The sequence below is a fragment of the Sminthopsis crassicaudata genome, chromosome 2, assembly GCF_048593235.1.
Source record: "Sminthopsis crassicaudata isolate SCR6 chromosome 2, ASM4859323v1, whole genome shotgun sequence".
Taxonomy (NCBI): Eukaryota; Metazoa; Chordata; class Mammalia; order Dasyuromorphia; family Dasyuridae; genus Sminthopsis; species Sminthopsis crassicaudata.
Genome location: NC_133618.1, coordinates 272784094 through 272806665, shown reverse-complemented (window position 1 = coordinate 272806665; position 22572 = coordinate 272784094). Strand labels below are relative to the sequence as shown.

The 22572-nt window shown below is 34.3% G+C and overlaps 1 protein-coding gene across 3 annotated transcripts in view; it reads left to right on the top strand.

Annotated features, from left to right (window-relative positions):
• Positions 1–373: 373 nt before the first annotated feature.
• The window catches only part of ZNF106 (zinc finger protein 106), a 73797-nt gene continuing 51598 nt past the window's right edge, over positions 374–22572 (top strand). For 2 of the 3 annotated variants that reach the window (XM_074289380.1, XM_074289379.1), the window contains exons 1-4: positions 374–624; positions 13103–13187; positions 16388–16449; positions 22351–22551. In XM_074289380.1, the coding sequence (XP_074145481.1) occupies positions 440–624; positions 13103–13187; positions 16388–16449; positions 22351–22551 (533 nt within the window). In that variant the 5' untranslated portion in view covers positions 374–439. The remainder of the gene's footprint in view (positions 625–13102; positions 13188–16387; positions 16450–22350; positions 22552–22572) is intronic. The other variant, XM_074289378.1, reaches the window with a different exon arrangement.

Here is a 22572-nt window from a genome sequence, read left to right as displayed (position 1 = left end):
TCTTTTTTGGGAAGGTGGAGTGAGGTGTGGGGTGGGGCTAAAAAATTCCCGGGAAGACGTCGAAGTGCCGGGAACCCGGGCCGGGCTGGGGGGGCGGAGTCAGTTCTGGGAGCGCTAGGAGAGGACTGGGAAGGGAGAGCTGCAGGTCAGGTGCTGAGAACAAACTTTTGCCTACAACTGGCTCTTCTTCAGGGAAACTCCAGCCGAAAGAAATCCGACGCCTCGTACGGAAGGATGCTCTTCCCAGGACGGCTTTTTCTGCAACTCTAGCTCTTTCCCTCTCGTTTCCTTCCCATCTTTTTTTCCTCAGGTAGACGCTTCTTCCTTCAGCCGTCGTCTCCCTCTTCCCGCCCCTCTCTGTGCATTGTTCATCCTCGAGGTTTTAAATAAAGCTTTTGGCAGCACTTGGTAGGCGAAGTGAGAGGATAGCGGTGACCAAATGCGCGAGCGCAGGCGAGGCGGGTCGCGCATGCGTGGAGGTGCTGGCCGCGGCAGCTGCGGGCCCCGGCGGGGAGAGAGGGTCCGGGAGCGGGCCACCGGACCCCACCTGGAGCCCAGGGCCGGGGGTGGTGAGGCCCTCCTCGCCAAGGCCCCGGCGGCGCGATGGAGTAAAGGAAGTCGAGTGTAAGTACTGAGGGGCCAGTTCGGATCGGGTGGGCTAGCTGGGGGAGCGGACTGGGGGCCTGCTCCTTTTGGGGGGGCTTCCTAGTCTCCACCAGCCCAGCCGGGGCCCGGTTTACGGGCCTGTCCGGGCTTCCCCGAGTCCGAGATTCGGGTCTTTTCGGGGATTGCTGGAAGGGCAGCCCCTCAGCGTTGGCTTTGGGCAAACCTACGACTCCCAAGTTTTTGCTTCTCTGGAAACCCAGAAGGTCTTTAGAGACCTTCTGTTCCCTCATAGAGTCTAGACGAGGGGAATCTGCTCTTTAGGGTTATGACACCCTGGAAGGGACCTGAGAGGTCATCTACTCTGACCTCCCTCATTTTACCGCGCGCCGGAGTCTAAAAGATTGATGTAAGTAAGCAAGAATTAGGACTCTGATGCAGGTCCTTTAATTCCAAATCCACTATGCACCAAGTTGCTATTGTCACGTCTGGATCCCAAAACTATTACTTTGGATCTCAATAGGCTTTCGAGGAGTAATTTTGGTTAATATTTTGCAAATGGCTTTCATACTTATCTTGGAATATTTTAATCACACTTTTTGGAAATGTCCATATAAATGCATTTCCATAAGATCTAATTGGGGAAACATCAAGCTTTAGTAAACTGATTACAAGAATTAAAATGACTTTATTGGTAAGACAAATCAATATAAATAAGTTTATTAAAAACAAAAGAGATTGGCTAAGATTTGACCAGATACGTGTGAAATAAAATTATAAAAGTAATGGATTTCTAAATAGAGACAGTTCTTTGTAGTTTTTCAGTCGTCTTTTTTTTTTGATTTAGCATGGAACCTTGAGGAAGTTTTGATTTTGCTCCATTCTTGGCCGTGGTGGGGCTTTGTTTCTGGGTGGGAAGTTTCACTTTGCACCCCTGTGTCCCTGATCACTTTCCTATATCTTTGTATTCTATGTTGTGCCTCTCCCGGGCTATCAATTCTTTATGTCTATTGTTTTCCCATTTGAATGTAAACTCTGTGATTTGAATTTGTATTCTAGTGCTTAGCACTGTGCTTGGCATTTCTGAGCTGTTTTTTTCCATTCCATAAATGCTTTTTCATTCAACTAATGAAGATTGAGTATTAAACTGTTTTTGACTTAGAAAATATTTATTTCTTCTGTAAAGTTAGGGGCTTGGATTAGATGAACTCTAAAGTTCCTTCCAGCTCTGGTTCTGTTTTTTCTCTCCTTATAATAGTAAATGCTATGTGAAAGGAACATGAAGCAAAAACAAAACAGAACTCTATAATTATGTTAAAACATCCAAACGGAACGATATGGCAATAAAAATTGCCACAGTTTGCTCCCAGTTCTGGTAGGTCATGGAATGTTACAGAGTAGTTACAGTCTACTAATTGGGTGCCGTGGCAAATAAAATAAGTAGAAAACTTTCTTGTGGCCAGTCTTTTCTTTTTGTGAGTTTTGTACTGCAGGGAATAAAAATAAGCTGCTGGAAATTATATTTTCAAGCATTTTTAGTTAACTGCTAAATTCAAAAGTTTACCAATGGAGAGGAAAAAAGTATGGATTTACCCTTATTTAATCACATTCATTGAACACAAAAAAACCTTGCTTTTTAATAGTCTTTGTAAGGAAATAGGATAGCTAAAATAGTATGAGTTTGAGGGAGAAAGGGAATAAATGATTGGTAGTACTAGGTCAGTGATGTCATCAAGGTAAATATTCCCAATTCTCATTTTTGACCTATAAATCTTCCCCAAATAATTCACTGAGAATACTAGAGGCCTTCCTTTAGATCTTTTGAGCAAATGAGCACTTGAGTGATCTATATTTTTCAATTTTGTTTTTTCTAAATATCTTTTATACTGTAGTGCTTGCCATGGTATATCTATCTCCATTGATCTTTGGATCACTTGAAATTTTAGGGTTTTTTTGGCTATTGAAGTATATTCATTTGCTGCCATATAGCATTACTAGAAATTATTAGTGTTTTTTCCTTAATTTTTCTTTATTCTGTTAAATATATCTGGATTACATATAAGCTTTTCCAATCATTTTTAAGAATTTTGAGCAATATGTTCACAAAGCATAAGAAATTTGATGTTAATGACAGAATCCTTTCATTGGAAAGGGGACTTGATTTTACAGCTCATACTTCCTTTATAAATGAAGAAATGAAGACCCAAAGAAGTAAGATGAAATTCAAAGTTAATAGTGACCTTTACTTAGAAGCCAGCAATCTTTGCACAGCAAGTGTCTTTTTCTATAATATATATTTGAGTATATAATATGAGCAAATTAATGTGGGTGATCTAAAAATGCCCAAGATAAGGTTCTTGTCCTAAAGGAGTCTTATAGACTATTTAAGCATATGTACGAATAGCTGTTGTATGGGGGAGCCATATTTGTTCTAAAATAAGGAGAAGAGTTCAGTTTTAATAGAGATTATTTGGATCACATTGCTGATTTGATAAGTCTTTTCCCTCATCTACAGTTTTAAGAAGTATATCTTTTGGAGTCAAGAAATCCCAGTCAGAGAGTTGGGTAGCCTAGGCAACATGACTGAGAAGTACGCTAAGGTACAAGAACGGTTTTTTGAGTTACCTTCAGATCTCCTTTGTGTTCCCTAATATGTATCTTAATGCACATTAAGGATCTGAAGAAGTAAATCCTGGACTTTATACTGGATTTTATGGAACTAGTGTTAAAACAAATCCAATTCGATAGTAATAGAATCCAGTTATATATCACAGTGCTTTATTATAGTTCACATAACTTACTGATTTAAAGCTGGAAGGCTCGTCTAATCCAACCCATTTTTGAGGCTCAAAGAAGTTAAAACAGTAAATGGCAGATCCCAGGATTTGAACTCAAGTCCTCCGATTCCCTATCCAGCAGATCATTCTGTATTAGGACTTTTTTTTTTTTTTTTTTTTTTTTTAAATGCTTGGGTAATTTTTACAATATTGTCCCTTGCACTCACTTCTGCTCCAACTTTTCCCTTCCCTCCCTCCCCTAGATGACCGGCAGTTTCATAAATGTTAAACATGTCAAAGTATATTTTAGATACAATATATGTGTGCAGATCTGTACTGTTCTCTTGTTGCACAAGAAAAGTTGGATTCAGAAGGTAAAAATAACCTGGGAAGAAAAACAAAAATGCAAGTAGTCCATTCATTTCCCCTTGTTCCTTTTCTGGGTGTCCATCATTGATCAATTGGAATTGAATTGGATCTTCTCTTTGTTGAAGATATCCACTTCCATCAGAATATATCCTCATACAGCATTGTTGTTAAAGTATATAATGATCTCCTGGTTCTGCTCATTTCACTCAGCATCAGTTCATGTAAGTCTCTCCAAGTCTTTCTGTATTCATCCTGCTGGTCATTTCTTACAGAACAATAATGTTCCATAACATTCATATGCCACAATTTACCCAACCATTCTCCAATTGATGAGCATCAATTCAATTTCCAGTTTCTAGCCACTACAAAAAGGGCTGCCACAAACATTTTGGCACATACAAGTCCCTTTCCCTTCTTTAATATCCCTTTGGGATATAAGCCCTGTACTAGGACTTCTTAATGTGTAAATTGATTTTAAAAATATTTTGATTATTTCATTACAGTTGATTGCCTTATACATTTATACAAACATTTTGTATAAATTCATTTGGCATTCATCAGATTGCCAAAAGGTCCATGACACAAAAAAGGATAACTTGTGTTCTGCACCCAGTTGGAGTAGGAATAAGCATGCCTTTTGATCACATTGCCTTTGACCAAAGTAATTTGACCAGAACTGACTAGCTTCAGCTCTGTTTTCAGTTCTCATTTCTCTACCTCACTACTACTCAACACTATCCACCAAAAAAAGGCATCTCACCACTTTGTGTGGGACAAATTACCAAAGTCTTTTCCTCTTGTTTGTGTATAACCTATTAAGACATTATGCCAATTATGCCTGTGGAAGAAACAAGGAAAAGTGGTAGACTTATTAACTACATGACATAACAAAGCAATTAATTTTTAATTTAATTTTAATTTTTATTATTTATTTACTATCCAGCACAAGTATTTAAATATGCAAAGAATGAAAAAGGATTGCATATGAAACTGAACATCAATTTAAAGATAAGATTTCTCTTTAAATTTAGCACATTTTCTCTGACCTTTTTGTTTTTTTCTTTGTATTTTTAAAGTTATTTTGTTCCTTCATTTTTATTTCTATTTTCTCTCCCTTGACCCAAGCTCTCACTTGGTACACAGCAATGTATTGGCCATATATGTAAATGTTTCATTCTTCATTTTTATAGTATCACCTCTCTGCCAAGACTCAGGAAGTATACTGTGATTCATTATAAGTTTTCTGAAGTCTTTCAAAGTTTTTTTTTTTTTTTTTTTTTTACATTGTTTACTTATTATGTAAATTGTTTTCCTATTCATCTTTTTTTCACTGCACAATACTATTACTCTGCATTCCTGGGCCAGTTTGTTTGGCCAGTTCCCATTTGATAGGTACCCACTTTGTTTTCAGTTCTTTCCTATAATAAAAATTACTACTGTAAATTTTTTTTTTTTTATAATTAGGAGATCTTTTCCTGTGAGACAAAACAAATTCTGAATATTGTATCTTTGTATAATGGTTGGGATTATTTTGAACATTTCATACTATTTAGATTTGAATTTATATTTTAATGTTTGCTGTTTAGCAGACAAAAAATTTAATCTCAAAACAAATGTAATAAACCCAATTTAGGACTACTAAACTTAGTGGGAATTCTAGGCCTGCAACTAGGAAGACCTAAGTTCAAATGTGGCCCCAGAAACCTAAGTTTAGTGACACTAAGAAGCCTTTAAATTTTCCTTGGCTTCCACATGTTATTCAAGTTTAAAATAGGATTAATAACAGTATTTATCTTCTGGGGTTTTTAAGACTTAGCAAAGTTCCTGACACATAGTAGGCAGTTAATAAGTCCTTCCTTCTATCCTTCCATAATCTTTGTAAAATTATATTTAATTATATGTGTGTGTATATCTATAAATATGTAGATATGCATATCTATAGCTATAATTATATTTATAAAAAGATGTGATTTTTTTTTTTTTTTTTTTTTTTTTTCCCCATTCAAGTTCATGAACTCCCTAAAATCTATCTACAGACTGTTTTGGGGGCAGACCAGGACTCAAGACATTAATTTTAACTAGATGGAAATTAGGACTACCTATCTTTTAATGTAAACAATGTATTTACAATTCATTGTAAACAATGAGCACCATTTAGCTATTTCATGGGATTATTATGATACTTATTTTACATTTTTGTAACATGATACCTTTGGCCTGCTTATAGATAATGATAGCTAATGGTCTCTATTGTGCCTACTATGTGCCAGACACTTTGCTAAGTGCTTATTATCTCATCTGTTCTTCACTACAACCCCAGGTAGGTTTTACTATAGGTTTTTTACAGTCCAAAGAACTGAAGCAAATAGATTGTAACTTGCCCATCGTCAAGAGTGGGAAATGAGGTTTCATTTGAATTAGGCCCAAGCCTCAGCTTGCTGCCAGCATTTATGAGATTTTTTTTGTGTGTGTGTACACACACACACATACATATATATATATATATAATTATCCCTATGCTAAATGACCCCTAGGAGCTATGCTTTTATTCCCTTTTTTGTCTTTTTTATTAGATAGATAGCTTTCCCATCATTTTCCTTGTTTTCTTACTTTGGTTTTCTTGTAATTAGTAACTTGGAAAGAAATTTTTAGTAAAATGCCTAGGGATTTTTTCTTGGTCCTGGGAAGATTTTTTTTTTTTGTCAATAATTTAAATCTAAATGCTTATCAGATTTGCAGCTGAATTGAAGTGTTTTTTAATATAGCTATAAATAGCTTGATTACTTAATCTGAAAAGTTCATATCTTTTGATCATTTATTAATTGGGGATTGGATCTTAATTTTATTAATAAATTTGTCTTTTTTATGTTTGAGAAATGAGACCTTTATCACAGAAACTTGCTTCAAAATTACTCTTTCCAGCTATTCCTCCTTTCCCTTTTAGCTATTCTCTCTCCTTTCATTCTGTTCCCTCCTCAAAAGTGTTTTACTTCTGACTACTACCTCCCAATATGCCCTCTTTTTCACCCTCCTTTCCTTTTCTGCAGGATAAAAGGTTTAAATACCCAGTTGAAGTATCTATGCTATTTTTGATTAGAGTAAAGTTCACTCACTCCCCTTCTCCTCCCTTCCCACCGTAAAAGCTTTTTCTTGCCTTTTTTTGTGGCAATCATTTACATCCTTCCATCTCATCTCTTTATTTCCCTTCCTCTTAGTACATTCCTCTTTCATCTATTTTTAAAATTTTATGTTTTTAGATTTTATCCGTTTATGTTCAACTTATACTTATTCCTCTATCTATATATATTCTTAACTGTCCTAATAATGAGGAAGTTCTTGTGAATTACAAGTTTGATTTGGATGAAAAAAAGCTGGGGGGTTAATTAAGGATTGCTTGGATGATAAGATTCAAAAAGGTCTCAAAAGACAAGTCTGTGTGTGTGTGTGTATATAAAATGAAAAATTTAATATAGATAAATGTAAAGTTCTAAATTTGACTTAAAATAGTCAACTTGAAGAACAGTGCAAGATCAGGAAAGTGGCAATAAATTTGTCTGAAAAATACTGGAGTTTTTAATAAGCTCAACTTGAGTCAGCAAGTTAACTTACTTCAGTTAAGTAATCTAATGTAAAGAGGCATATTCAGAATTTTAGTTGATAATAATAGTCTTGCATTATCTTTTCTTACGGGTTCATTTCTGGGCATTATATTACCTTTTATTTTATCAACATTCTTTTATATTTCTTAATATCATATACCTTTACACCATTCTTATTTTGAATACCTCTTCCCTTCCTCTCATTGAATCATTCTGGACAGACATTTTAAGATACACATTCAGGAACTTGGAGAGCAGCCAGAAGAGGTGAATGCTGAAGGCTCTTAAGACTGTGCTTTATAAAGTTTAGGTGAAGAAACAGGATGTAAAACCTGGGGAAAAGGTTTAGTGAGGACATAATTGCTGTCTTATACTTGAAAGGTCTAAGTGAAAGAAGGTTTAGATTATTGTTTTGCTTCTTCCCACAAAGTAAAACTATATTCTACAGGTAGATGTTTTAGATAGACAAATTTTGCTTTCCAGTAAAGAAAAAAATTTTCAATATTTAGGACTGTCCCAAAGTGGAATGGGTTGGCTTGGGAGTTGTTACTGGAACTCTATGTTCAAAAACCTGTTTTTGCCTTCTTTTTATTCCCCATGCTTAGCACCACATGCTTATTAAACTGTTGACTAACAAATTACGAATTAACAAAGAAGTAAAAATAGGTGGCAAGCAAAAATATAAAAATTATAAATATCTAGCCACATTATCAAGGTTTTTAAAAAGGTAAAAAGTGAGAATAGGAAAGGAGAGGAAAATAAAAAAACCTGTTCAAAGATCTGCTAATAAATCTTATTTCAAAAGATTTTACCTCATTCCAATTTTGTTTTATGCAGTTATATTCCCTATGTTTTAGATTTTTAAATTTAGTAGTCTTCCTAAGAAAATTGTAATATGTGGAAAGGCAAAAAAAAAGTCTGTGGATTATTTTAACATTTAAAAGGGAGTATAACTACTTGCTTAATTTCAGTTGTGTATTTCCTCAGCACCAAAGGAGTCCCATACATGATGTCTTTATATATTTTAATATGTTTAATATGTACTTTTTATGGTTCTTAAGAGTCTTAAACCAAAACGGACCTTGACTTAAAACCAACTTCCTTATTTATGTCTCATTCTGGATTTTCTTCTATTATTTTACTATTTCATTTATATATCATCATTTTGAGCCTTGAAAAGTATGTAGCCATGTTTTCTAGAATGCCCTTTATTTCCTTAGGACAGGGATCTGCAAATGGGCCAAATCCAGCTTGCTGTTTGTTTTTGTATGGCCCATGAACTAAGAATGGCTTTTACATTTTTAATGCAATATTTAAAATTCAATATGCAAACAAATAAGTTAATACAAAATAAATACAAGATGGTTTTTTATTTTATTTTATTTTTTTATTCATTTTTCCAAATTTTCCCCTCCCTCCCTCCACTCCCTCCCCCCGATGACAGGCAATCCCATACATTTTACATGTGTTACAATATAACCTAGATACAATATATGTGTGTAAATACCATTTTCTTGTTGCACATTAATTATTAGCTTCCAAAGGTATAAGTAACCTGGGTAGATAGAGAGTAGTGCTAACAATTTACATTCACTTCCCAGTGTTCCTTCTCTGGGTGTAGTTATTTCTGTCCATCATTGATCAACTGGAAGTGAGTTGGATCTTCTTTATGTTGAAAGATTTCCACTTCCATCAGAATACATCCTCATACAGTATTGTTGTTGAAGTGTATAGTGATCTTCTGGTTCTGCTCATTTCACTCAGCAACAGTTGATGTAAGTCTCTCCAAGCCTCTCTGTATTCCTCCTGCTGGTCATTTCTTACAGAGCAATAATATTCCATAACCTTCATGTACCATAATTTACCCAATCATTCTCCAATTGATGGACATCCATTCAACTTCCAGTTTCTAGCTACAACAAAAAGAGCTGCCACAAACATTTTGGCACATACAGGTCCCTTTCCCCTCTTTAGTATTTCTTTGGGATATAATCCTAATAACAGCAATGCTGGGTCAAAGGGTATGCACAGTTATACAAGATGGTTTTAGTGGACATGAAGTAGCAGCTGTTTACTCTCTCATCCTTAGGTAGGAGAAAGTATTTGGCAAAGAAAAGAACTATACAAAATCATCCAATATGAGTTGGATAATTTGCAGCATTACACACCTGCAGTGTAAAATGAATATATGCTCTTTAGTGTACTGTGTTTCACTATAATATTAGTCATAGGCATGTAAATATTGTAATGTTTGATATAGATAGTATATTTACTATCTACTATATAGATAATAAGTTTCTCTTTTGCTTTTGAAATAATGTTTCTCTAAGCCATCTTTGAGCTTATCCTGTTGTCTACAGATCTTATCAAATACACTGCTAATGTTTCCAGGGTCCCTTTGGGATATCATTTAAGCCTATTTTTTCTTTAGTTTATCAGCATTCTTTTGTTGTGCTAAAATAACAATCAGATTTATGTTTAACTTCTGTCTCTGCCACTTACCTGTCATTGATCTTTTCTGGGCTTTATTTTCTCTGTAAAATGAAGAGTTGGGCTAGATCAGGTGTTCTTAACTTTTTTTTTTTTTTTTTTTTTCGGTATCATAGACTCCTTTGGAAGTCTAATGAAGTCTATGGATACCCTTTCAGAATTTTTGTAAACACATGAAACCAAATATAAAAGATAATGAAGAAGCTAATTGCATTTTTTTTTAAATTTTAAAAACTTTTTATTTTCAAAACATGCATTTTTCAATATTGACCCTTGCATAGCCTTATGTTTCAGATTTTCCCCTTTTCCCCACCTTCTCCCCTAGATGGCAAGCAATCTAATATATGTTTTAAAAACTGATTGTATTGAAATAGCTATAACAATATTTACAAAACAAGTTTATGGGCCCCATGTTAGAGTTTTATTTAGAAATTAATATATTATGAAATAGTTGTTGAATGAATAAATGCTTTTTTTTTTTTTAATGCTTCCATCAATTATGATGGAGACAGAACAGCCTAAAGCAGTTTATTTTTCTTCAGCATATTTTATCCTTAGAGGTAAAATAGAGCTACATTGTAACTAGATGAAACTAATAGCGTTACTTTAGAAATCTCCCATTAGCCAAAGGGCCACAGTGATTAATTTAGCAGACAATTATTGAGCCTCTGCCATGTGCTGTAATAGATATAGTGAATGTGAATGTACGTGAAGGAGTGATTGCACACACATTAAAAAAAAAAAAAGAATGCTGAAAACTATATACTTTTGGTTCTAAATCCAGTCTTGATTCTAAATCTAGTGCTCTTTGTACTATACTATGTTGTTTTCATGAAAAAAACTGCATTTTAAAAACATTTTGATAGTATTGTTTTTCCAAATACATGTATAGTTTTCAGCATTTTTATTTTATTTATTTATTTTTTTTTAAACTTTGTGTTTCAAATTTTTCTTCTCTTTCTCCCCCAAGACAGGAAGCAATCCAATACAGGTTAAACATATGTAATAATTCTAAACATATTTCCATATTTGTCGTGCTGCACAAGAAAAAATCAAATCAAAAGAGGCGGAAAACCATGAGAAAGAAAAAAACAAACAAAAAGTTGAAAATACTATGCTTTGATTCACATTCAGTCTATATAGTTCTGTTTTTGGATGTGAGTGGCATTTTCCATCTCAAGTGTATTGGAATTGCTTTGAATTACTGCAAAGAGTCAAGTCCATCACAGTTGATCATCTCATAATCTTGTTACTGTGTATGTGTTCTCTTGGTTCTGCTTACTTTATTCAGCATCAGTTCATATAAGTTTTTCTGGGCTTTTCTTTAATTAGCCTGCTCATCTTTTTTCCCCTAAATCTAATAATGTTTTTTAAATGGTATTTTATTTTTCCTCAACATATGCAAAGATAGTTTTCAACATTCACCTTTGCAAAACTTTGTTTCAAATTTTTCTCCTTTCTCCCCTCCCTAAGACAGCAAGCAATTTGATATAGGTTAAATATGTGCAGTTCTTTTAAACATTTCTACATTCATCATGCAGTGCAAGAAAAATCAGATCAAAAAGGAAAAAACCATAAGAAAGAAAGAAAAAAACACAAAAAACTTATCACCTTCAGTTTCCATAGTTCTTTTTTGTTTCTTGATGCAGTTGGCACTTTCCATCCTAAGTCTATTAGAATTGCCTTTCAATGGTGATTTTAAATTATCTCATTGTTGAAAATAGCTAGATCTATGACAGTTGATCATCTCATAATCTTGTACAATGTTCTCTTGTTTCTGCTTACTTCATTCAACATCAGTTCATATAACTAGTTCCAGACCTTTCAAAAATCAGCTTGCTGATTGTTTCTTCTAGAATAATAGTATTCCGTTAAATTCATACACCATAATTTGTTCAGCCATTCTCCAGCTGATGGGCATCCACTCAATTTTCAGTTCCTTGTCACTACAAAAAGGGCTGATACAAACTTTTTAATTTATTTTATTATTATTATTATTAATTTTTTTTTTTACACAAGTCCTTTTCCCTTTTTTGTGATCTCTTTGGGATATAGACCCAGTAGAGACACTGCTAGATCAAAGGGTATGCACAATTTGATAGTCCTTTGGGCATAGTTCCATATTGCTCCCCAGAATGATTAGATCAAAATTTCAGAACTCCACCAACAATGCATTAATGTTGCAGTTTTTCCACATCTCCTTCAACATTTATCATTATCTTGTTATGTTTCTTACCCAATCTGAGAGGTTAAGCCTTAAAGGGAAATTACTTCTTTTTAATGAACCATTGAAATCCATTTCCCAGGAGACTTGGATTGTGGTGAGGAAAAGAAATGGAGGGACTATATATATGTGTTTGTGTGTGTGTGTGTGTGTGTGTAAATACCATTTTTTTTGTTGCACATTAAGTATTAGATTCTGAAGGTATAAGTAACCTGGGTAAATAGACAGTAGTCTAACAATTTACATTCACTTCCCAGTGTTCCTTCTCTGGGTGTAGTTGTCTCTGTCCATCATTGATCAACTGGAAGTGAGTTGGATCTTTATGTTGAAGATATCTACTTCCATCAGAATACATCTTCATACAGTATTGTTGTTGAAGTGTATAATGATCTTCTGGTTCTGCTCATTTCACTCAGCATCAGTTCATGCAAGTCTCTCCAAGCCTTTCTGTATTCCTCCTGCTGGTCATTTCTTTCAGAGCAATAATATTCCATAACCTTCATATACCATAATTTACCCAACAATTCTCCAATTGATGGACATCCATTCATCTTCCAGTTTCTAGCCACTACAAAAAGAGCTGCCACAAACATTTTGGCACATACAGGTCCCTTTCCCCTCCTCAGTATTTCTTTGGGATATAAGCCCAATAGCAGCACTGCTGGATCAAAGGGTATGCACAGTTTGATAACTTTTTGGGCATAGTTCCAAATTGCTCTCCAGAATGGTTGGATTCTTTCACAACTCCACCAACAATGTATTAGTATCCCAGTTTTCTCACATCCCCATGGAGTGACTATATTGAGGACCTCTACAGTGGAAAGAGAGGATGAGGGAATTGGAGGGAGAGGTATTCCTGTAAAAGACACCCTTGGATCAGGGAGGGAGAAGTATATACTTGAGGGAATTGCCAGTCTCAGAGACAGGAAATTTTTTCTCTGCTTGGTTTATCTTGCATCTGGTAATATATGATGTTACTTGAGTTATCTAAAAAAATCATTAATGTGAAAGGAGTACTGATGGTTATTTCTTTATTGCAGGCAAGTTTTGAAGTCTTCTGCTCCAGTCACTATGGTACGAGAACGAAAATGTATATTGTGTCATACTGTATACAGCTCAAAAAAGGTAAGAATAAGAATCTTAATTTTTGAGGTTTAGCATTTTCAGTTATTGTATGTATATGCATATATTTTCCATTTAAGTGCTTTTGATACCTAGAAATGGAAATTAGCTAGTTTTGTAAAAGAAGAGAGGATAACTAAGGAGAGGAAGGATAGTGTGAGCAAAAGAGTATAGTATATGATGAGGGACATTTAAAAAAAAACAGGCCTGTCTAAAAATTCAGTTTGTTTAGAGAGTAGGAGATAGAAAGTTAGCTAGAGAGTCAGTAGAAAAAGCCTCCTATTTTCAGGTTAAATGAAGAATTTAGAACAATCTAATAATGAATCCTGCTTCTCTTCTAAATCATTGCAAAATTAATTGAGGTATATAAAAGTTTTGTGGGGAAAGATTTTAAAGAGATATATATATATATATATATATATATATATATATATATAGAGAGAGAGAGAGAGAGAGAGAGAGAGAGAGAGAGAGAGAGAGAGAGAGAGATGTTTAACATGTATGGGACTACCTGCCATCTAAGGGAAGGGTTGGAGGGAAGGAGGGTAAAAGTTGAAACAGAAGTTTCTGCAAGGGTCAATATTGAAAAATTATTCATGCACATGTTTTGTATATAAAAAGTTATTTTAAAAAAGTCTTTGGTTCCTCAAATATAAAATGGAGGAATTAATACCGTTAATACCTACAACAACAACAAAAAAATATATGTATACATATGTATATATAAATACCTGTATATATAGATTTTACACATACATATATGTATTGTGCATATATATTAAGAATTGTGTCTCTTGGCTTAGAGGTGACTATAGGTACTTGAAGTTTGAACTCTTACATGTTATAATTAGTGTTAAATCCTTTCAGGAAACGTATCTGCCATTCAAGGAACAGCCTAGGCACTTGGAAGTTAGTTACTGAATAGCAATTCTCTGGCCATTGTAATTCAAGAACCAGATAATGTATATTTAAAAAATTATGAATAAGATGTACAAAGTTAGAATAAATATAATACAATAAACACAACAAATATCTATACATAATTTAGATACAATGAAGGGACAGGGAAATGGAAGAATTAATGAAATAGATGAATAAACAGGGACATGTACATTGGTATATTTATGCCTTAGAAATAGTTTTGGTTTTGGAGTAAAAGCTGACTTAAGGGCTATTCTTATTTTGCTAACTGGTATTTCCCTGGACAAATCACTTTTTATATTTCAGAGTTTCTATATCTATAAATTGAAGAGATTGATTCAAATAAAACTTGCTCTTTTTATATTTTGTGATTCTGGGATGCTTTGGTATTAACCATATTGCCACTTTTTGCATTTTCTCACCTCTAAACATGTAGCTCTTACCTCTTGATATTTGGTCAGAGGTCTTATAAAATTAACTTGCAGGATGGAGTTTATTTATCTTGGCCACAGCAAGCTATTGAACATTTAAATCAGGCCAGTAGATAATACAAGTGAATTAAGATTAGTTAGATGGGGAAGTAAAGGTAGCTCTAGAGGGAAACAGAACAGTGCTAGATATTAGTGTTTAGACACACTAACTGCATGTGCCCAAAACATTTTACTCTGCATTCAATTCTTTTTCTTTTAAAATATAAAAAGTTGAATTTTTTTTTTTTTTTTTTTTTTTTTGGATTTTTTTGCCCCATTTTGGGGGAGAATAAGGAAAGAAAGGAGAGTGATTCTAGTCCACTCTGGAGAGTGGTTGTGACTTATTGAGCCATGAATATTTTCAAACTGTTTTAAAAACATAATTATATCATTCTACCTCTATGTTAATGTGATATGTTTTATATATATATATATATATATATATATATATATATATATTTTTTTTTTTTTTTTTTTTTTGGCTGAGGCAATTGGGGTTTAAGTGACTTGCCCAGAGTCACACAGCTAAGAAGTATTAAGTGTCTGAGGTCAAATTTGAACTCAGGTCCTCCTGATTTTAGAGCTGGTACTCTATCCACTATACCACCTAGCTGCCCCCCTGGTATACTTTCTTAATTAATGATTTCCTATATAGATTGTCAAAATCAGACATAGTTGTAAACTCTTAACAAATTTATATTAGTTTATTTTATACATTTGTAAACATTTATTTTTGATTTCTGATTTCACTACAAGTGAAAATCAGAATGTTATGTGACAAAACAATTTCTCTCTTTTTCCAGATGGCAAAACAATGGTTTTCAGACTTTTTCGTCTCAGCATCCACACTTTAAAAAAAAATTTATCAAGGATCCCAAACAGCTTCTATTTCTGTTGGTTATAACTGTAGATATATACTGCATTAGAAACCAAAAATCTTAGTATTTTTTGAGGATGGTTTTGACCTTGTAGGATCCCTGACAGGTTCTTGGGGACTTCCAGGGATGGGAACCTCAGGTCTTATGCTCATAATTAAGGTTATGGCAAATTCTCTACAGTGAATAATCTTATATTTTATATGTTTTTCATTATACATAAGTATTTATAATGACATTTTTGTGGACAAATAGGAAGATAAGCTTTTATTTTTTGTTTGTTTGGCATGTAGTAACAGTATTCCCAAATCACTCACCAAAGCCAAATAATTCAAATTTTGAAAATAAAATAAATAATATATGTCTTAAGTCCTTTCTTTCCATTATAATTGGCTTCTCAATATAATTTTTCCTTTGTGGTCTGTAATTAGTTTTATTACTTATTAGGGGAAAAATGAAACTTTTAACATTTATAGCCTCTGATTAGAGGTGACCCTGGATACCACCAGATTATAAATTCAGATAAATCCTGCCAAATTGGAAAAGCTTAATCCACAGGTCCCATGACAAAGATGGCCTGTAAGGACCAGTCTGGTTAATTTTTGAGAGACTCATTACCACATTGCTGATGATTTTTTTTTTTTTTTAAACAATAGATTGTGAAATTACCTCTGAAGGAATAAAAGTATTTTTAATGTGTGGGTGGAAATACATTGATGAAATCAAATTCTTTTGATATATGAATTGTAAATCTGGGAAATGCCAGAATTTTAATAATAGTGAATTGACTTGAGTGTTATGATTTTCTTCCCTTTTTGCAGCAGAAGAATTCTTTGTTGCTTGTAGGAGTAGAAGAATGATTTTTTAAGAATAAATTATATTCTTATATATTATATTAATATATAACATATTAATATAACATTCTTTAATCTTCAAGGAAATGGATGAACATGTGAGGAGCATGCTGCATCACAGAGAACTTGAAAACCTGAAGGGAAGGTATGAGAACTTCCATTTTTCACCATTATTTCTTGATGCCTAAATGTTCCTAAATATATCAGTTTCTTTCAAGTTTGACCTCCTTAAAGTCTAATTGAGCAATACTGAATGATTTCCATATCAAATTCTTTTTAAGAAACATCTTGGTGAATGCTACTAGTGTAAAACTGGGACTGATAAATGTAGCTTTTAATTATTTGCTCTTAGGAATATTATTTAAAGGATTCATTTATATAATTTTCAAGTTAGAAAGATGTAGGGAGAAGAAATGATAATACGTGTTGAATTTGATAAGACTAGTCATTCATTTTTATTTAATGCCTAGTATATTTTCTCTGGGGCTTGGAGCAAAAGAGAATAGAACAGGTGTTAGAAATTCCATAACATGAGCTTGTCTTATTCTTCAAACGTCAATATGGAATATTTTTTAATCTCAGGATCTCTGTATAAGCTGTTAGAATAGATATGTATTAAACTATTCATTCAGACATTTTCTTTATATTTCCTGATCTCATTACCAAAAATGTCAAAAGAGAGGAACTTGTTAGCAGTGTGAGTTAGAGTACCCCATGGGGCCAAAATAATTACTTTAGGCCTTGTACATAGTGAACACTCTGTTTATATTTATTGTCTGATTTCCAGTATGGGAAGAATGAAAAATTGTAAAACCTTATTTCAATGACCCAATGTAGTTTAAGTTTAAATATTTGGAATTGTTTTAGTTAGCTGCAGCTTATACTGCAATCCACCTAGATCTGTTTACACTGTTAAGGGCAACACATAGGAATAGTAATAATAATAATAAAATAATAATATAACAGTAATTAATAACAAGTACTTTATATACTTTATCATTTGAGCCTCACAGCAACCCTGAGAGGTCTTTACAGAGCTTATTCTCATTTTGCTGATGAAAGAAGAGTTCCCTAGCTCCTGGAATTTGAACTGATTTAGGATGTCTAAGGTACTAATGCTATAAAGGTATTAATGGACTCATCAAAGATGATTCCATATTACATCTTTGCTCTTGTACCTTCTTTTCCATTTCCCAGACTTGTGTTTCAGAAAAAAAAAAAAAATACTAGCTCCCTTTCAAGCCTTTCCCTTGGAGTCTATTTCTGCTATTGTTTTATCTCTTTCTTTCTCTCTTTCCTTTCCAAAAACATACATTTCTGGGACCAACAGGACTGATAAATTCTTTATTTTAACTGCCATTTCCAGATCATTTACTATTACTGCTAAATAACTTTTCTTTCTTCTAATTATATCTCTTTCCCATATCTTTGTTGTTCTCATCTCCCTATCCTCAGATTATTTACTCAATTTCCTCAGTGATTTTATTCCCTGCCATTTTCAGGGATTTTAATAGTGATAATGACAAACCTTCTTACATTGACCACGCATTTCCTAAACTTTCAATTCCATTCTGTTAAAGGGATAGAATCACTACTTAGATCTTATCATCTCCTTGTAGCTGTTGCTGTTGTTGTTGAGTTTTTTCTCTAGTGTTTGACTCTCTGTGATCCTATTTGGGGTGTTTTTGATAGAGGTACTGAAGTGGTTTGTCAGTTCCTTCTCCAGCTCATTTTATAGCTGAAGAAACTGACATAAACAGGGTTGTGATTTGCCCCAGGTCACATAGCTAAGAAGTGTCTGAGGCCATATTTGAATTTGGGAAGATGAGTCTACGCCCAGTACTTTGTCCATTGCACATACAGTTACCCATTTAACTATATAACCTTCAGTGATAGTCAGGATAATTAACCTTCACATTTATGTGATGTTTTATGATTACAGTATTTTTTTTCTGTTTTTTAAAAGGAGAAAACTGAGACCTAGAAGTTGACTTGCCTAAGATTACATAGTTAATAAATAATGGAGCCAGTATTCAAAATTAGATGTCTTTATTCAATATCTGGTTCAGTTTTATCTTTCAAGACAACTAAGCTTTTTATTGTCCTTTTTTTTCCAATCCTCCTTATTTTCTAGATACCTCATGAATCATACCTATTCTTCCTTTCTTGTGGAGCTTCTACCATCAGTCTGATCTTCCCAAGATTCTGAACTTTACAGACACAGTCTTATATTTCTTATCCTTCCATATTCTATATCTTTATAATAAAACCAAATCATTTCTTTGTCTTTGTCATAATTTCCAGTGTATGCCCCTGTCTTTCACCTCACTTGTTTTCTTGTCCAATATTGTTCCTACAGTCTGCTATTTTAATGTCTTTCTATCTACTTTGTATTTACTACACAGAAGTGTTTTATACTAGAATTCTTTAACATTCTGCCATTCCCAATTTGCTAATCCTGAATGTTAGATAACAGCCCCCTCTTTCTGCCTGGGGAAAAATTTGCAAACAGCCATTAAAAAAAACAGTTCTAGGACTAAGGATCCACATTTAGAATTACATAAGAATTAGTGGCTACCACTATAACAGAGGCAGATCCAATAGAATATTATATTCTAGAAGGTAAAGGTAGAGCCATATAGCCTAGAACTTATCCAGGAAAATTGAGAATAATCCTATGGGGGAAACTGAGCTCTTAGTGAAATATAGAACTTCCAAACATCACTTTGAAACACAGAAGTCAAGAGAAACATAAAAAGGCATATAGAAGCAAGTAATCATGAAGTACTATACAAGGAAGAGGTGTTTACATTCTGGTATTGAGGACACAAGTGTCCTCTCAAAGCCCTAATGTTATTACGTCATATAGGGAGTTAAATAAGCAGTGAATTGGAAGGAAATGAGTTGTATTAAAAGCCTTAAATAAGCTCCCTTATCACAAATAACTTCATCTTCAATTTCTGAAGTAAAATGTAATATTTTTTACTTTAAGAATATGACTGGAGTTGGACTATATATGAAACATAAAAAAGGAGCAACCAAAGAATGACAATTTTAAGTATTTCCTGCTTTGTCCATGAGAGAATACCATTGCAGGCACACCAAAAATAGCTGCTGTCTGGGCAGATGTAGTCCTACCATGGAAATAGTTTCTTTAAGCTATTATGACTTCTGGAGACTATCCCATGACATCCCTAAATAAGCTGCTACTAATTTCTCTTTCCAGTTCTTTTTTCCATGCCTCTCATTTCTTTTTTTCAATTGCTCTCATTTCATTAATTAAAATCATTTTTTAACTCTTAAAATATTTTTGTTTCCTCTTTTCCAGTTCTGGTTGAATTTGTCTTCACCCTGTACTTTTCTTTGAGGTTTTGCTTATAAGTGTTCTGAAGTCATTCTCTTCTAGGTTTGTTTCTTGAGCTTTCTTGTTATCATAAAACTTTTTATGCTGATAGGATTCTCTTTTTTGGTTTGTTTATTCTTCTAGTCTGACTTCAGACTTGATGTTAGGGCCCATTGCAGGAAAGGTCTAGGCTTGTCTTATTGCTGATTTCTTCAATGGAGTATTATGTTATCCAGGGTTTCAGGGACAGGCTGGGAAACTTCAAATTTTCAATATTCCCAAAGTGAACTAGGGTAGAGTTAGTTAGATTCCTCCCCCACACTCTCTTTTTTTCTTTTGCCTTGAGTACTTTGCAGCTTTAGCTTGGTTAGCATGCAAGAAGGCAGCGAAATGAGGGCATAGGTAGAAAAATTAATGTTGGGGTTTTTTGTTTGTTTTTGTTTTTGTTTTTTAAATCTGAGGCATTGGGTTTAATTGGCTTGCCCAGGGTCACACAGCTGGACAATATTAAGTGTCTGAGGCCAAATTTGAACTCAGGTCCTTCTGACTTCAGAGCTGGCACTCTATTCACTGCGCCATCTAGATGCCCCAAAAATTAATTTTGTAGGGAAAACTACCTCTTTACTAAAGAGTGAACGAAAGGTTTTATAAATGTAAAGTTGGAAGAGGAATTTTGAAGTATGGGGGTTGAGGAGAGCCCATTGAGACTGGGTTCCTTGTTGGTTAAGGTGGTGGGAAAATGGGGATTTGAGAAGTTTTGGAATAATCACTAATTGAGGCAGAATTATTGTTCTGAGGACCAAGTTGAGTTGAGAAGTAAATCCTGAACCAGTGAATCAGTCAATATGACTTCCTCCACTTATATTGGAATTGTGCTTGGAGAAGGATGCTATGTAAAATTAAGGAGTAATGGGGTATGTACATTGGTAAGACACTGGATAATCAAGTTTGAAGTTGAAGCTTTTTTTCTTTTTAAGATAAGCTCTTCCAAAACAGGACTGCTGTGCTGGTCACCTGTTAGGATCAACATGACCTTTAAGCTGAAAGGACATGAGCAGTTGGGAGTGGATTCTTATCTTGCCTATATTCTTATTTTGACTATCTAGTAGATCATAGTATTGATAATTGATATGAATTGATAATTGGATGAACTCTGAAGAATCCTTGCTTATGACTGTGGAACTGGGAGTTGCTGGGGGAAGCAGGAACTGCTGTTCTTACCCCATTATGTCAGGTGACAAAGTAGAGAGCAACTAGCATTGGAAAAGGATAGTAGAGATGCATTGTTTTACAGAGAAAGAGCACAAGAGCCTCAAAAGATGTAATAAAAAGATCAAGGGTAAAGAATTGAGCAAGAATTCAGGAGAAAATGGAAAGAGGGAGGGTGTGAGAGGAAATGAACAGCTGGCTTAGAGGTGTCAAATTCCCAGCCTTTTCTATCCAGATTAAAATATAATTTGGAAATATTTACCAAAGTAAATAAAAATACAGAACATAGATAATTTATATGTGGTTTTCCAAGTTTGTATGTTGCCTGGAGAGATCTTTATGAACCATTTAGTAGCCCTGTTTCTATTTGAATTAGACACTATTGGGACAGAACATTCCCTAGGTTTGAGAATATGGAGAGGTGATATAAAAGGAGATTTTCTTCTGGAATGGATATTGAAATACTGAAAATATTGATGACTCATGGTTGGAGTATCCAGGTATTTCTCACCAGTCAAACTAGCTTGAGTTATAATTGAAGCAAGAAATTGATTTAAGGTTCCAGAAGCAATTATCAGTAAGTTCTGGTCTTTGCCCTTGGACTTAAACTGTTACACATTTGAAGTTAACTGGCTTGACAGAATTAGCCATTTTGATTATTGTTATTACTGTTACTCTTTTCTTCTTTTTGGTTCTAGTTGTCCTTTTAAAAACAAAACAAAACAGGTTAAAGCTTTCCATCCAAATTGTTTCCAAATTTGAAATCTAGATTTGATTGCCATTTAACTCTGAAATTTGAGAATGACCATTTGCTTAACACAGCTGTTGACTTCCTCTAGCTGAAATGCTTTTTCCCTCCTTTAAAATAAGCCCTTCCAAAGCAGAATGCAGACCACATGTATTATCTACCCCAAATAAAGCTCAGTAAACTGCAGGCTTCTCCTATCATTTGCTATCGGGCCCAGAATCCTCAGATTCCAGGCAAGGTCCCAGCTGTCCGAGTTTAGGTTACACTGTTGAGATTGGCTCTAGCCACCTACTCTTCCCCTCCCCTCTGCTTTCACTGGAGGAATGCTTTTGAGCCAGGGATTAAATGTAGCAGCTATCACCAGGCTCTCTGAGTGCAGCTGGCACTACGGGGGTGCTTCAGAGCAGCTTCTTTTTGCTCTGAGCCCCCTGCCCTGCCTCCCCTTTCACCATGTTTCCTCTAACATGATTTTGAGTACAACAATTCAAGAAGATTTTTCCTTTTGTACATTACTCTTAAGTATATTGCCTCTTGATTGTTGGGAAAAAAATCATTATAAATTGCTTTTTTTAAAGAATAAAACTAAAAAAAAATTCAATTTGGTGAAAGGGGCGTTAAAGTTCAGCTGTATTCAGTTTTTACTGTTTCAAGTTGCTTAGTGCCTTCAGAGGAAATCACATAGGATCTGGTGTACCTGCAATGCCTGTGGGAAGAATTGAATGTCCCTTATCTCCTTCTTGTCCTAGGGACAGTAACCATGAATGCCGCGTGTGCCGGGTGACAGTAGTAGGCTTGTCAGCTTATGCAAAACACATTTCCAGCCAGTTACACAAGGATAATGTTGATGCCCAGGAAAGAGAAGAAGATGGAAAAGAAGAAGAGGTGGAAGAAGAATACTTTGACAAGGACCTCGTTCAGCTAATAAAAGAAAGAAATGAACAAAGCCGGTCAGAATAATTTTATAAATT